This window comes from Pogoniulus pusillus, unplaced genomic scaffold (genome assembly GCF_015220805.1).
Source record: "Pogoniulus pusillus isolate bPogPus1 unplaced genomic scaffold, bPogPus1.pri scaffold_50_arrow_ctg1, whole genome shotgun sequence".
Classification (NCBI taxonomy): domain Eukaryota; kingdom Metazoa; phylum Chordata; class Aves; order Piciformes; family Lybiidae; genus Pogoniulus; species Pogoniulus pusillus.
The window spans coordinates 35,001-48,907 of record NW_026974708.1 but is presented as its reverse complement, the minus strand read 5'-3'; the positions used below and the strand labels follow the sequence as shown (position 1 = coordinate 48,907).

At 57.7% G+C, this 13,907-nt stretch overlaps 1 protein-coding gene across 1 annotated transcript in view; it reads right to left on the bottom strand.

Moving 5' to 3' along the window:
* Window positions 1-13,907, bottom strand: part of LOC135174214 (maltase-glucoamylase-like) — a gene marked incomplete at its 5' end in the record, with an annotated part of 56,867 nt that overhangs the window by 8,614 nt on the left and 34,346 nt on the right. The window contains 8 exons of the mRNA XM_064141438.1: window positions 1,814-1,902; window positions 3,054-3,178; window positions 5,272-5,328; window positions 5,828-5,912; window positions 8,449-8,597; window positions 10,372-10,488; window positions 10,582-10,616; window positions 12,502-12,635. Of these exons, the coding sequence (XP_063997508.1) occupies window positions 1,814-1,902; window positions 3,054-3,178; window positions 5,272-5,328; window positions 5,828-5,912; window positions 8,449-8,597; window positions 10,372-10,488; window positions 10,582-10,616; window positions 12,502-12,635 (791 nt within the window). The remainder of the gene's footprint in view (window positions 1-1,813; window positions 1,903-3,053; window positions 3,179-5,271; window positions 5,329-5,827; window positions 5,913-8,448; window positions 8,598-10,371; window positions 10,489-10,581; window positions 10,617-12,501; window positions 12,636-13,907) is intronic.

Sequence of the window (13,907 nt, the reverse complement as noted above, 5' to 3'; positions counted from 1 at the left end):
TTTAATTTTAGTTACTTTAACCCTCATTTTACCCATTTTTTGCTGATTTCACCTTAATTTCAGTTACTTTTATCCTCATATTACCCATTTTTGGTGATTTAACTTTAATTTTAGTTACTTTTACCCTCATTTTACCAATTTTTTGCTGATTTCACCTTAATTTTAGTTACTTTTACCCTCATTTTACACATGTTTTGGTTATTTAACCTTAATTTCAGTTACTTTTATCCTCATATTCCCCATTTTTGGTGATCTAACCTTAATTTTAGTTACTTTTATCCTCATATTACCCATTTTTGGTGATTTAACTTTGATTTTAGTTACTTTAACCCTCATTTTACCCATTTTTTTCTGATTTCACCTTAATTTTAATTACTTTTACCCTCATTTTACACATTTTTTGGTTATTTAACCTTAATTTTAGTTACTTTTACCCTCATTTTCCCCATTTTTGTTGATTTCACCTCAATTTCACTTCCTTTTACCCACATTTTACCCATTTTTTGTGGATTTTACCTCAATTTCACTTCCTTTTGCCCTCATTTTACCCATTTCTGTTAATTTCACCTCAATTTCAGTTCCTTTTACCCTCATTTTAACCATTTTTTGTGGATTTCACCATAATTTCAGTTCCTTTTACCCTCATTTTACCCATTTTTTGCTGATTTCACCTCAATTTCAGTTCCTTTTACCCTGTTTTCAGTGGATTTGCCTTAACTGTCATTAATTTTACCCTAATTTTGACCGAAGGAAGCTGGGGAGGGACTTTTTAGGGCACTGGGAAGTGACAGGATGGGGAGAGGAGATGCCAGGAAGAAGTCCTTTGGCATGAGGATGGTGAGAGCCTGGCATAGATGATGAGCCAGGCTGTGCCCAGGTGGCACAGAAGGGCAGCAGCAGGCTGCAGAGGAGCCAAGGTGTGCCCAGGTGGCACAGAAGGGCAGCAGCAGGCTGGAGGTGAGCCAAGGTGTGCCCAGGTGGCACAGAAGGGCAGCAGCAGGCTGCAGAGAAGCCAAGGTGTGCCCAGGTGGCACAGAAGGGCAGCAGCAGGCTGCAGAGGAGCCAAGATGTGCCCAGGGGGCACAGAAGGGCAGCAGCAGGCTGGAGGTGAGCCAAGGTGTGCCCAGGTGGCACAGAAGGGCAGCAGCAGGCTGCAGAGGAGCCAAGATGTGCCCAGGGGGCCCAGAAGGGCAGCAGCAGGCTGGAGGTGAGCCAAGGTGTGCCCAGGTGGCACAGAAGGGCAGCAGCAGACTGCAGAGGAGCCAAGGTGTGCCCAGGTGGCACAGAAGGGCAGCAGCAGGCTGCAGAGGAGCCAAGGTGTGCCCAGGGGGCACAGAGGGCAGCAGCAGGCTGCAGAGGTGCCAAGGTGTGCCCAGGGGGCACAGAAGGGCAGCAGCAGGCTGCAGAGGAGCTAAGGTGTGCCCAGGTGGCACAGAAGGGCAGCAGCAGGCTGCAGAGGAGCTAAGGTGTGCCCAGGTGGCACAGAAGGGCAGCAGCAGGCTGCAGAGGAGCCAAAGTGTGCCCAGGTGGCACAGAAGGGCAGCAGCAGGCTGCAGAGGTGCCAAGGTGTGCCCAGGTGGCACAGAAGGGCAGCAGCAGGCTGTAGAGGAGCCAAGCCGTGCCCAGGGGGCTCAGGGAGGTGGTGGAAGCCTCATCCCTGGGGGGGTTTAAGGCCAGGCTGGCATGGCCCAGGGCAGGCTGATCTGGTGGAAGGGGTCTCTGCCTGGGGTGGTGGTGGTTAGGGCTGGGTGATCCTGGGGTCCCTCCCAGCCCTGCCCAGGCTGTGGCCCTGGGCCCCTCCGCGGCTGCTCACCGATGCGGACTCCATCGTCCCAGTAGAGGCTGCCCTGGGCCCGCAGGGAGTCACTGAGTGCCACGGTCAGGTGCAGGGGGTTCTGGCGGCTGTGGGGAGGCAGAGGGGGTCAGGGCCTGCCCCTCCAGCTCCAGCACTTAGCTCAGACAACCCCAGAATGGCTCAGGTCAGGAGGGACCTCAGAGCTCCTCTGCTCCTCCTGCCCCTCCAGCTCCAGCACTCAGCTGAGGCAGGCCCAGAATGGCTCAGGTCAGGAGGGACCTCAGAGCTCCTCTGCTCCTCCTGCCCCTCCAGCTCCATCCCTTAGCTCAGACAAGCCCAGAATGGCTCAGGTCAGGAGGGACCTCAGAGTTCAGCTGCTCCAAGCTCCCCACCATGCCCAGGGACACCTCTCAGCTGCTCAAAGCCTCATCCAGCCTGGCCTTGGGCACCCCCAGGCAGGAGGCAGCCACAGCCTCCCCGGGCAGCCTGGGCCAGGCTCTCAGCACCCTCACACTGCACAGCTTCTGCCTCAGCTCCACTCTCAGCCTGCTCTGCCTCAGCTCCAAACCATTGCCCCTGGCCTGGCTCAGACTCCCTCAGCTAAAGTCTCTCTGCAGCCTCCCTGCAGGCTCCCTCCAGGCTCTGGCAGCAGCTCTGAGCTGCCCCTGGAGCCTTCTCCTCTGCAGGCTGCACCCCCCCAGCTCCCTCAACCTGTGCTCCCAGCAGAGCTGCTCCAGCCCTGGGCTGATCTTTGTGGCCTCCTCTGGACTCTTCCCATGTCCTCCTGCTGGGGACAGCAGCCCTGGAGGCAGGCTTGGAGGTGAGAGCAGAGCAGAGCCCAGGGGCAGAGTCCCCTCTCTTGCCCCCTGCTGCCCACCCTGCTCTGGCTGCAGCCAGCACACAGCTGCCAGCAGGAGGGCCTGCAGCAGCTCAACCCTGGCATGCAGTTGGCATCCTGTGGAGGCTGCCTGAGGCTGCCCTCGGTGCCCTTCTCCAGGCCATTGGCAAAGACCTCAACATCAAAGAGAGCTCAAAGCAAAGCAAAAAGAGGGAGGGGGAAAAGCCTTAAACTGGAGGTGCCCCCAGACAGGGGCTGCAGGAGCTGCACCCAACTCCAGGAGCGCTAAACCCTCACATTCTGCTGCCCAGAGGAGCCCAGGAAGATGCCAGGCAGCTGAGGGCTGCCTCTGGCTGAACATCTGCCCCAAAATGTGTGGGGGGGGGAAGGAGAAAAAGGCATTTGAAGTCCTGCTCCTACCTGTAGAAGGTGGTGTTGGCAGGGCCCTGCCGGGCCAGGATGTAGCCCCCACGGATGTGCAGGTTGATGTGGCCCAGGGGAGCTGGCAGCGACCTGAACTCTCCTCTGAAGCCAACATCTTGGTCCTGGCAAGGGTTAACAGCAGCATGAAAGGCCTGGAAGGCTCTGACAGGGTTGAGAAGGATCCTCTGGAGACCTGGCTCTGGAGTGGAGCTGTGGAACATCTGCAGGCATCTGCAGAGCTCACTGCAGGAGCTGCACAGGTGCCCACTGCAGGAGCTGCACAGGTGCCCACTGCAGGAGCCCCACAGGTGCCCACTGCAGGAGCTCCACAGGTGCTCACTGCAGGAGCTCCACAGGTGCCCACTGCAGGAGCTGCACAGGTGCTCACTGCAGGAGCTCCACAGGTGCTCACTGCAGGAGCTCCACAGGTGCCCACTGCAGGAGCTGCACAGGTGCTCACTGCAGGAGCTCCACAGGTGCCCACTGCAGGAGCTCCACAGGTGCCCACTGCAGGAGCCGCACAGGTGCCCACTGCAGGAGCCCCACAGGTGCCCACTGCAGGAGCCGCACAGGTGCCCACTGCAGGAGCTCCACAGGTGCCCACTGCAGGAGCTCCACAGGTGCCCACTGCAGGAGCCGCACAGGTGCCCACTGCAGGAGCTGCACAGGTGCCCACTGCAGGAGCTGCACAGGTGCCCACTGCAGGAGCTCCACAGGTGCCCACTGCAGGAGCTCCACAGGTGCCCACTGCAGGAGCTCCACAGGTGCCCACTGCAGGAGCCGCACAGGTGCCCACTGCAGGAGCTGCACAGGTGCCCACTGCAGGAGCCGCACAGGTGCCCACTGCAGGAGCTGCACAGATGCCCACTGCAGGAGCTGCACAGGTGCCCACTGCAGGAGCCCCTCAGGTGCCCACTGCAGGCTGCTGCAGCTGGGTCAAGACAACCCCAAGGCACCAATCCAGGCTGGGTGCTGAGCAGGTTGGGAGCAGCTCCTAAAGAGAGAGGCTTGGGAGCCTTGGGTGAGCAGAAGCTGCCCAGGAGCCAGCAGTGCCTCCTGCAGCCCAGCAGGCAGCTGTGTGCTGGCTGCAGCCAGAGCAGGGTGGGCAGCAGGGGGCAAGAGAGGGGACTCTGCCCCGGGGCTCTGCTCTGCTCTCACCTCCAGGCCTGCCCCCAGGGCAGCTGTGCCCAGCAGGAGGAGGGCCCAGAGCTGCTGGAGGAGGGCACAGAGCTGAGCCAAGGGCTGGAGCAGCTCTGCTGGAAGCACAGCTGAGGCAGCCTGTAGAGGAGAAGGCTCCAGGGGCAGCTCAGAGCTGCTGCCAGAGCCTGCAGGGAGCCTGCAGGGAGGCTGCAGAGGAACTTCCCAGGAGGGTGTCAGAGAGAGGCCAAGGGAGAAAGGTTTGGAGCTGAGGCAGAGTGGAGCTGAGGCAGAAGCTGTGCAGTGTGAGGGTGCTGAGAGCCTGGCCCAGGCTGCCCGGGGAGGCTGTGGCTGCCTCCTGCCTGGGCATCTGCAAGGGCAGTTTGGATGAGCTCTGAGCAGCTGAGTCTAGCTGAGAGCTGGCAGGAGATGAGCTCTGAGGCCCTTTCCCACCTGAGCCACTCTGGGACTGTCCCAGCTCAGTGATGGTGCTGGAGGGGCAGGAGGAGGAGGAGCCTGCAGAGGAGAAGGCTCCAGGGGCAGCTCAGAGCTGCTGCCAGAGCCTGGAGGGAGCCTGCAGGGAGGCTGCAGAGAGACTTTAGCTGAGGGAGTCTGAGCCAGGCCAGGGGCAATGGTTTGGAGCTGAGGCAGAGCAGGCTGAGAGTGGAGCTGAGGCAGAAGCTGTGCAGTGTGAGGGTGCTGAGAGCCTGGCCCAGGCTGCCCGGGGAGGCTGTGGCTGCCTCCTGCCTGGGGGTGCCCAAGGCCAGGCTGGATGAGGCTTTGAGCAGCTGAGAGGTGTCCCTGGGCATGGTGGGGAGCTTGGGGCAGCTGAGCTCTGAGGTCCCTCCTGACCTGAGCCATTCTGGGCTTGTCTCAGCTAAGTGCTGGAGCTGGAGGAGCAGCAGAGGAGCTCTGAGGTCCCTTCTGACCTGAGCCATTCTGGGCCTGTCCCAGCTGATTGCAGAGGAGGAAGAGGAGCAGCAGAGGAGCTCCGAGGTCCCTCCCAGCCTGGGCCACCCTTGGCCCCCTCTGGCTCTGCAGAGAGCTGCCCCCAGCAGCCGCAGCTGCAGCTCCTCACCGTGTGCAGGTCGTACCAGCGGGCGGGGGGGAAGTAGGCGTTGACCTCCCTGATGCCCTGCAAGCAAACAGCCCCAGTCAGAGCCCCGAGGGGGAGCTGAGCCCCAGTCAGAGCCCCGAGGGGGAGCTGAGCCCCAACCAGAGCCCCGAGGGGGAGCTGAGCCCCAGTCAGAGCCCCGAGGGGGAGCTGAGCCCCAGCCAGAGCCCCGAGGGGGAGCTGAGCCCCAGCCAGAGCCCCGAGGGGGAGCTGAGCCCCAACCAGAGCCCCGAGGGGGAGCTGAGCCCCAGTCAGAGCCCCGAGGGGGAGCTGAGCCCCATCCAGAGCCCCGAGGGGGAGCTGAGCCCCAGTCAGAGCCTCGAGGGGGAGCTGAGCCCCAGTCAGAGCCCCGAGGGGGAGCTGAGCCCCAACCAGAGCCCCGAGGGGGAGCTGAGCCCCATCCAGAGCTCCGAGGGGGAGCTGAGCCCCAGCCAGAGCCCCGAGGGGGAGCTGAGCCCCAGTCAGAGCCCCGAGGGGGAGCTGAGCCCCAGCCCCTGCCCCAGCCCCTGGGCTGCCTCACCTGCTCCAGCGCAGGGCTGATGAGCAGCGCAGGGCCCCACAGGAACTGGTGGGAGATGTCCCAGGTCTCTCTGTCCCCCACGAACCTGCAGGGCACAGAAGGGGCAGGCTGAGCCTCTGGCTCGGCTCTGATGGCATCAGCACAGGCTGGCCCTGGGGGGCAAAGTGGCCAGCGGAGGGGGAGGGAGGCAGGAAGAAGCTCTTTGCCCTCTGGGGTGAGGGTGGCAAGAGCCTGGCAGAGGGAGGCTGAGGCTGGCTAGGGAGGCTGTGGGTGCCCAGGGAGGCTGAGACTGCCCAGGCAGGCTGTGGGTGCCCAGGGAGGCTGTGGGTGCCCAGGGAGGCTGAGGGTGCCCAGGGAGGCTGTGGGTGCCCAGCTAGGCTGAGGGTGCCCAGGAAGGCTGAGGGTGCCCAGGGAGGCTGTGGCTGTCCAGAGAGGCTGTGGGTGCCCAGGGAGGCTGTGGGTGCCCAGGGAGGTTGAGAGTGCCCAGGGAGGCTGTGGGTGCCCAGGGAGGCTGTGGGTGCCCAGGGAGGCTGAGGGCACCCAGGGAGGCTGAGGGTGCCCAGGGAGGCTGTGAGTGCCCAGGGAGGCTGAGGGTGCCCAGGGAGGCTGTGGCTGCCCAGGGAGGCTGTGGGTGCCCAGGGAGGCTGTGGGTGCCCAGGGAGGTTGAGAGTGCCCAGGGAGGCTGAGGGTGCCCAGGGAGGCTGTGGGTGCCCAGGGAGGCTGTGGGTGCTCAAGGCCAGGCTGGAGGAGGCCCTGAGCAGCTGAGCCTGGCTCAGAGCTGTCCCTGCCCACAGCAGGCAGCTGCCAGGAGGTGACCTCTGAGGTCTCTTCCAAGCTGAGACCCTGCAGGACTCTGATTGCTTCCTCTCTTCCCTTTGCAGTGCTCCCCAGTTAGCCCCAGGGCTTCCCAGTTAGCTCCAGGGCTCCCCAGTTAGCTCCAGTGCTCCCCAGTGCTCCCCAGTGCTCCCCAGTTAGCTCCAGTGCTAACAGTGCTCCCAGTTCTGCCAGTGCTTCCCAGTGCTCCCCTGAGCTCCCCAGTTAGCTCCAGTTCTCCCATTGCTCCCAGTTCTGCCCAGTGCTCCCAGTTCTCCCCAATGCTCCCCAGTGCTCCCAGTGCTCCCCAGTGCTCCCCAGTGCTCCCCAGTGCTCCCAGTTCTGCCCAGTGCTCCCAGTGCTCCCCAATGCTCCCAGTTCTGCCCAGTGCTCCCCAGTGCTCCCAGTGCTCCCCAGTGCTCCCAGTGCTCCCAGTGCTTCCCAGTGCTCCCAGTGCTCCCCAATGCCCCCAGTGCTCCCAGTGCCCCCAGTGCTCCCAGTGCACCCAGTGCTCCCAGTGCTCCCCAATGCTCCCAGTGCTCCCCAGTGCACCCAGTGCTCCCAGTGCTCCCAGTGCACCCAGTGCTCCCAGTGCTCCCCAATGCTCCCAGTGCACCCAGTGCTCCCAGTGCTCCCCAATGCTCCCAGTGCGCTCAGTGCTCCCAGTGCACCCCAGTGCTTCCAGTTCTGCCCAGTGCTCCCAGTGCTCCCCAGTGCTCCCAGTGCTCCCAGTGCTCCCCAATGCTCCCAGTGCTACCAGTTCTGCCCAGTGCTCCCAGTGTTCCCCAGTGCTCCCCAGTGCTTTCCAGTGCTCCCCAGTGCTTTCCAGTGCTCCCCAGTGCAAGAGTCGGAGGATGTGGGGCAAGAAGGCTGGGGCCAGACCCTGCACATGGTGCCCAGGGCCAGACCCTGCACATGGTGCCCAGGGCCAGACCCTGCTCATGGTGCCCAGGGCCAGACCCTGCTCATGGTGCCCAGGGCCAGACCCTGCTCGGTGGTGCCCAGGGCCACACCCTGCTCATGGTGCCCAGGGCCAGACCCTGCTCATGGTGCCCAGGGCCACACCCTGCTCATGGTGCCCGGGGACAGACCCTGCTCGGTGGTGCCCAGGGCCAGACCCTGCTCATGGTGCCCAGGGCCAGACCCTGCTCGGTGGTGCCCGGGGCCAGACCCTGCTCATGGTGCTCAGGGCCACACCCTGCTCATGGTGCCCGGGGACAGACCCTGCTCATGGTGCCCGGGACCAGACCCTGCTCATGGTGCCCGGGGACAGACCCTGCTCATGGTGCCCGGGGCCAGACCCTGCTCGGTGGTGCCCAGGGCCACACCCTGCTCATGGTGCCCAGGGCCAGATCCTGCTCAGTGGTACCCAGGGCCACACCCTGCTCATGGTGCCCGGGGCCACACCCTGCTCATGGTGCCCGGGGCCAGACCCTGCTCATGGTGCTCAGGGCCAGACCCTGCTCATGGTGCCCAGGGCCAGACCCTGCTCGGTGGTGCCCAGGGCCAGACCCTGCTCATGGTGCCCGGGGCCAGACCCTGCTTGGTGGTGCCTGGGGCCAGACCCTGCTCATGGTGCCCAGGGCCAGGCCAAGCAGCGAGGGGCACAAACTGGAGCCCAGGAAGGAACTCCTCTGGTGCTTGGCTGCTGGAGCCTGGAGCAGGCTGCCAGAGGGAGGCTCTGGTGCCTCCTTCTCCGGAGAGCTTCCAACCCACCCTGGGCGAGCTGCAGAGCAGGGGTGGGGGCAGCTGGGCTGGGGGAGCCCTGAAGGGTCCCTGCAGGCAGGGCCAGGGCAGCTCCCACTCACTCGTGGAGCAGGGGCCGGACCACGGTGCTGCCGTGGGCGTGGGCCTCGAACATCAGCGTGTAGAGGTAGGGCAGGAGGCTGTAGCGGAGGTTGAGCACAGTCCTGGAGAGGGCCTCGAAGGTTGAGTTCCAAGAGACAGGATCTTGGCGCTGGGAAGGGAGGAGAGAGACACTCGTGAGGGGGGCAGGGGGAGAGGGCAGGGGGAGAGGGCAGGGGGAGAGGGCAGGGGGAGAGGGCAGGGAGGGGCACGGGGGCAGGAAAAGGCACTTTGGGTTTTTGTTCCTTTTTGCTTCTTTCTTTGCTTCTTTTTTCTTCCTTTTTCCCCTTCCTTTTTCCTTCTTCTCTTTTTTCTTCTTTTGGTTCTTTTTTTTGTTCTTTTTCTCCTCTTCTTTTTCTCTGTTCTTTTCCCTCCTTTTTTTTCTCCTTATTTTCTCCTTTATTCTTATTTTTCTTTTTTCCTCTTCTTTTTTCTTCCCTTTTCCTCCTTCTTCCTCCTTATTTTTCCCTTCTTTTCTATTTTTTCTTTTTTCCTCCTTATTTTCTCCTTTTCTTATTTTTTCCTTTGTTCTCCTTTTTTTCCCTTTTTCTTCTTTTTTTCTCTTCTGTTTTTCTTCCTTTTTTCCACTACTTTCTCTTTATTTTCTCCTTTTTTATTTCTTCTCTTTTTTCTTTTTTTCTTCTTTCTTCTCCCTTTTTCTTCCTTTTCCTTTCTCCCTTTATTGTCCTTTCCCCCTTTTTTCCTCCCTTTTTTCTTCCTTTTTCTTTCCTTTTTTTCTTTTGCTCCCCCCATTTTCATTCCTTTTCCTTCCTTTTTCTTTCATTTTTCTTCCTTTTTTCCTCATTTTTTCTTTTTTTTTCCTTTTTTCTCCTCTTGTTTTCCTTTTCTCTCTTTTTTCCTCCCTTTTTCTCTCTTTTTTCCCCTTTCCCTTTCCTTTTCTCTCTTTTTTCTCCCTTTTTCTCTCTTTTCCCCCCCTTTTCTTTCCTTTTTTCTTCCTATTTCTTCTTTTTTCTTTCTTTTTTCCTTTTTTCTTCCCTCTTTTCTTCTTTTTTCCTTTTTCTCCTTTTTTCTTCCTTTTTCCTCTTTTTTCTCATTTTTCCTCCATTTTTCTTTCCTCTTTACTTTTTCTCTTTTTTCCTCCCTTTTTTCTTTTTTATCTTTTCTTCTATTTTTTCTTATTTTTTCTTTTTCCTTCCTTTTTCTTTCTTTTTTTTCATTTTTTCTCCTTTTTTTCCTTTGGTTTTTTCTCCTTTTTAAATCTTTTTTTCCTCCATTTTTCTTTCCTTTTTTCTTCTTTTTTTTCTCTTTTTTCTTCTTTTTTCTTTCTTTTTTTCTTTTTTTCCCCTCCCATTTTTCTTCTTTTTTTCCTTCCTTTTTTTTCTCCATTTTTCTTTCCTTTTTTCTTCCTTTTCCTCTCTTTTTTCTTCCTCCCTTTTTTCTTACTTTTTCCTTTTTTTTCTCCTTTTTCCTTCCTTTTTCTTTCCCTTTTCTCCTTCTTCTCTTTCTTTCTTTTTCTTTTATCTTTTTTCCTCCCATCTTTCTTCATTTTTTCCTTCTTTTTTCCTCCTTTGTTTCTCCTTTTTTTCTCCTTCCTTTTTCTTTCCTTTTTTCTCCTTTTTCTTCCTTTTTCTCTCCTTTTCCTTCTTTTTTCCCCTCCCTTTTTTCTTCCCTTTTCTTTCCTTTTTTCTCCTTTTTTCTTCCTTTTTATTTCTTTTTCCTTCCTCTCCCTTTCTTTTCCCTTCTTTTTTCCCCTTCCTTTTTTCCTTCTTTTTTTTCCTTCCCTTTTTTCCTCCCTTTTGCTTTCTGTTTTTCCTCCCAGATTTGCCTTTTTTTGTTGTTTTTAAACCTAACCTCAGTGTCTGACAGAAGCTGGGCAAAGGAGGGGCCTGGGGAGGCAAAGAGAAAGGGGCCAGAGCAATCCTCACCCTGCCTGTGTTGCCGTTGTGGTTCCTGGAGTAGGGGTAGAAGGCTCCCAGCTCCATCCAGCGAGCACAGAGCTCGTACTCAGAGTCTCCGAAGAAGCCACAGATGTCTGCTCCAGTCTGCAAGGGGGGAGCCAAGAGCAGCCAGTGGCCAAAGTGCCCTCTTTGTTAGCCACAAAGACCCAACCAAAGGGCAAGAAAGCAGCAGCTTACGTAGGAGATGCCGAAGAGGCTGAAGTCCATCATGCCTGCAAGGGGGGAGGGGGAAAACACCAAAGGCATAAAGAAATGAACTCAGGAATTAAAGTGGGTTTGGGCTGGGGAGGGGGGAGGGAGGCTCGAGAAGGAGCCAGGGAGAAGGATCCTGGGTGAGTGCTGAGAGCCTGGAATGGGTTGCCCAGAGAGGTGGTTGAGGCCCCATGGCTGGAGGTGTTTCAGGCCAGACTGGCTGAGGCTGTGTGCAGCCTCCTCTAGGGTAGGGAGTCCCTGGGCATGGCAGGGGGGTTGGGACTGGCTGCTCCTTGTGGTCCCTTCCAACCCTGCCTGAGTCTGTGACGAAGCTCTCAGTGCCATGGCTCAGTTCATGGGGAGGGCTCAGGTGACAGGTTGGACTCGATGACCTCAAAGGGCTTTCCCAACCCTGTGGTCCCCAGAACCCCCCCAGGGGTTGTTGGTTCTGGCAGAGCAAAGCAGCAGATTGGAGGCAGGGAGGTGGCAGGGCCTGAGGCTGAGAGCGCTCCGAAGCGAGGCTGAAGGCACCAGAAGAGCTCTCTGAAGAGCTGCTCAGAATCCACAGGAGCCTGAGGGAGCTTGGAAGGGACCTCTGGAGCTCACCCGGTCCAAGCCTCCTGCTCCAGCAGGGCACCCGCAGCAGTCTGCCCAGGGGTGGGCACCAGAGAAGGAGGCTCCGCAACCTCTCTGGGCAGCCTGCTCCAAGCCTCCAGCACCCAAACTCCTCCTGCCTTCCAGTCTGTGCCCTTTGCCCCTTGGCTTGTCTCTGGGCACCACGGGGGCACCACCAGCCTCATCCTCAGCACCTGCAGCTTTGCTGAGCATTGAGCAGGTCCCCTCTGGGGCTGCTCTTCTCCAGGCTCAAGAGCCTCAGGGCTCCTCATGGAGCTGCTCCAGGCTCCTCAAGATCTCTGCTGGGCTCTCTCCAGCAGTTTCCTGCCCCTCTTGAAGTGGGGAGCTCAGAACTGGTCCCAGGACTCCAGGTGTGGTCTCCCTAGGGCAGAGTAGAGGGGGAGGAGATCCTCCCTCCCCCTGCTGGCCACACTCCTCCCGCTGCACCTCAGGACACCATTGGCCCTCTGAGCCACCAGGGCACACTGCTGGCTCGTGGGCACCTTATTGCCCACCAGGACTTCCCAGGTCCTTCTTTGTGGAGATGCCTCCCAGCAGGCCCCTGGTGCAGGGACTTGCTCCTCCCTGCCCTTAGCCTGGTGGAGGAGTTAAATGTCTGAGGAGAACCAAAACTGCCCCAGCAGAAGGCAGCTGCAAGCTCTGGGTGCTCAGCTGAGCAGCTCAAGCTCTTTTGCCCCCCACACCCCCCCAGAATGTGATTACTGAGGGGGAGGAGGAGAAGGAGGAGGGGAAGGTGGAGGAGGAGGAGGGAGAGGAGGAGGAGGAGGAGGAGGAGGGGGAGGGGGAGGGGGAGGAGAAGGGAGAGAAGGAGGAGGAGGAGGAGAAGAAGGAGGAGGAGGAGGAGGAGGAGGAGGAGGGTGAGGGGGAGGAGGAGGGGAAGGAGGAGGGGAAGGAGGGGGAGGGGGGAGGAGGAGGAGGAGGAGGGGGGGAGGAGGAGGGGAAGGAGGAGGAGAAGGGGGAGGAGTAGGGGGAGGGGAAGGAGGAGGAGGAGGAGGGGGAGGAGAAGGAGGAGGAGGAGAGGGAGCAGGAGGAAGAGAAAGAGGAGGAGGAGGAGGGGGAGGAGGAGGGGGAGGGGGAGGAGGAGGGGAAGGAGGAGGGGGAGGAGGAGGGGGAGGGGGAGGAGGAGGAGAAGGAGGAGGAGGAGGAGGAGGAGGAGGAGGAGGAGGAGGAGGAGGAGGAGGAGGAGGAGGAGGAGGAGGAGGAGGAGGAGGAGGAGGAGGGGGAGGAAACCAAGAGCGAGCCCTGGGCACAGAGGCTGTGCCAAGCTACCAATGATGGACTTGTCGAGCTGGTCCCAGGCTGCGGTGTTGTCCCCCAGCCAGTGTCCTGCCCAGCGCCCGCTGGAGGGGTAGGTGGAGCGGGTGACGACGATGCCTCGCTCCTTGGTCAGCTTCTGCAGGGTGCTGGGGGAGGAAAGCAGCAGGATGAGGCCCGAGGGGGCTGCCAAAGGTCCTCCCGCACCGCGCCAGAGCTACAGCTGGCGGTGGAGCCTCTGCCTGCAGGAGCAGCCCAGCAGAGATCACAGAGGCACAGGACAGGACCACAGGGTGCGAGGGGGTGGAAGGGACCTCCAGAGGCCATGGAGGGGCAGGAAATGGAAGTGGAAATGCTGCCTCTGGTATTCTGTTTCCCCTTTTATTTCCACTTCCATTTCCACTATTTCCAGTATTTCTGCTTCTATTTCCACTTCCATTTCTACTCTTTCCATTTCCACTTCCATTTCCATTACTATTTCCACTTTTTACACTCTTTCCACTTCCATTTCCACTCTTTCCACTTCCATTTCCACTTCCATTTCCACTATCTCCACTTCCATTTCCACTCTTTCCACTTCCATTTCCACTTCCATTTCCACTATCTCCACTTCCATTTCCACTCTTTCCACTTCTATTTCCACTTCCATTTCCACTATCTCCACTTCTATTTCCATTACTATTTCCACTCTTTCCACTCTTTCCACTTCCATTTCCACTCTTTCCACTTCTATTTCCATTTCCATTTCCACTATCTCCACTTCTATTTCCATTACTATTTCCACTGTTTCAACTCTTTCCATTTCCACTCTTTCCACTTCCATTCCCACTTCTGTTTCCACTTTTTCCACTCTTTCCACTTACACTTCCACTCTTTCCACCTCCATTTCCACTCTTTCCACTTCCATTTCCACTTCTATTTCCACTCTTTCCACTTACACTTCCAATCTTTGCACCTCCATTTCCACTTTGATTTCCACTATTTCCACTTCCAGTTCCACTTCTTCCACTCCCATTTCCACTCCCATTTCCACTTCTTCACTTCCATTTCCACTTCCATTCCCACTATTTCTGCCTCTACTCTTTCTATTTCCATTTCTGTTTCCCTTATTCCACCTCCAGTTCTGTTTTTCCAACCCCAGCCATAGAATCACAGAAAGGTTTAGGTTGGAAGGGACTTCAAAGCTCATCCAGTCCCAGCTCGTTCCAGAGAAAGAGAGAGAGAGACAAAGAGAGAAAGAGAGGAGAGAAAGAGAGAGAGAAAGAGATAGAAAGAGAGAAGGAGAGAAGGAGAGGAGAGAAGGAGAGGAGAGAAGGAGAGAAACAGAGAAAGAGAGAGAATGAGAGAGAGAGAGAAAGAGAAAGAGAGAGAAAGAGAGAATGAGAGAAGGGAAGGAAGGAAAGTGAGAAAGAGAGAGAGAA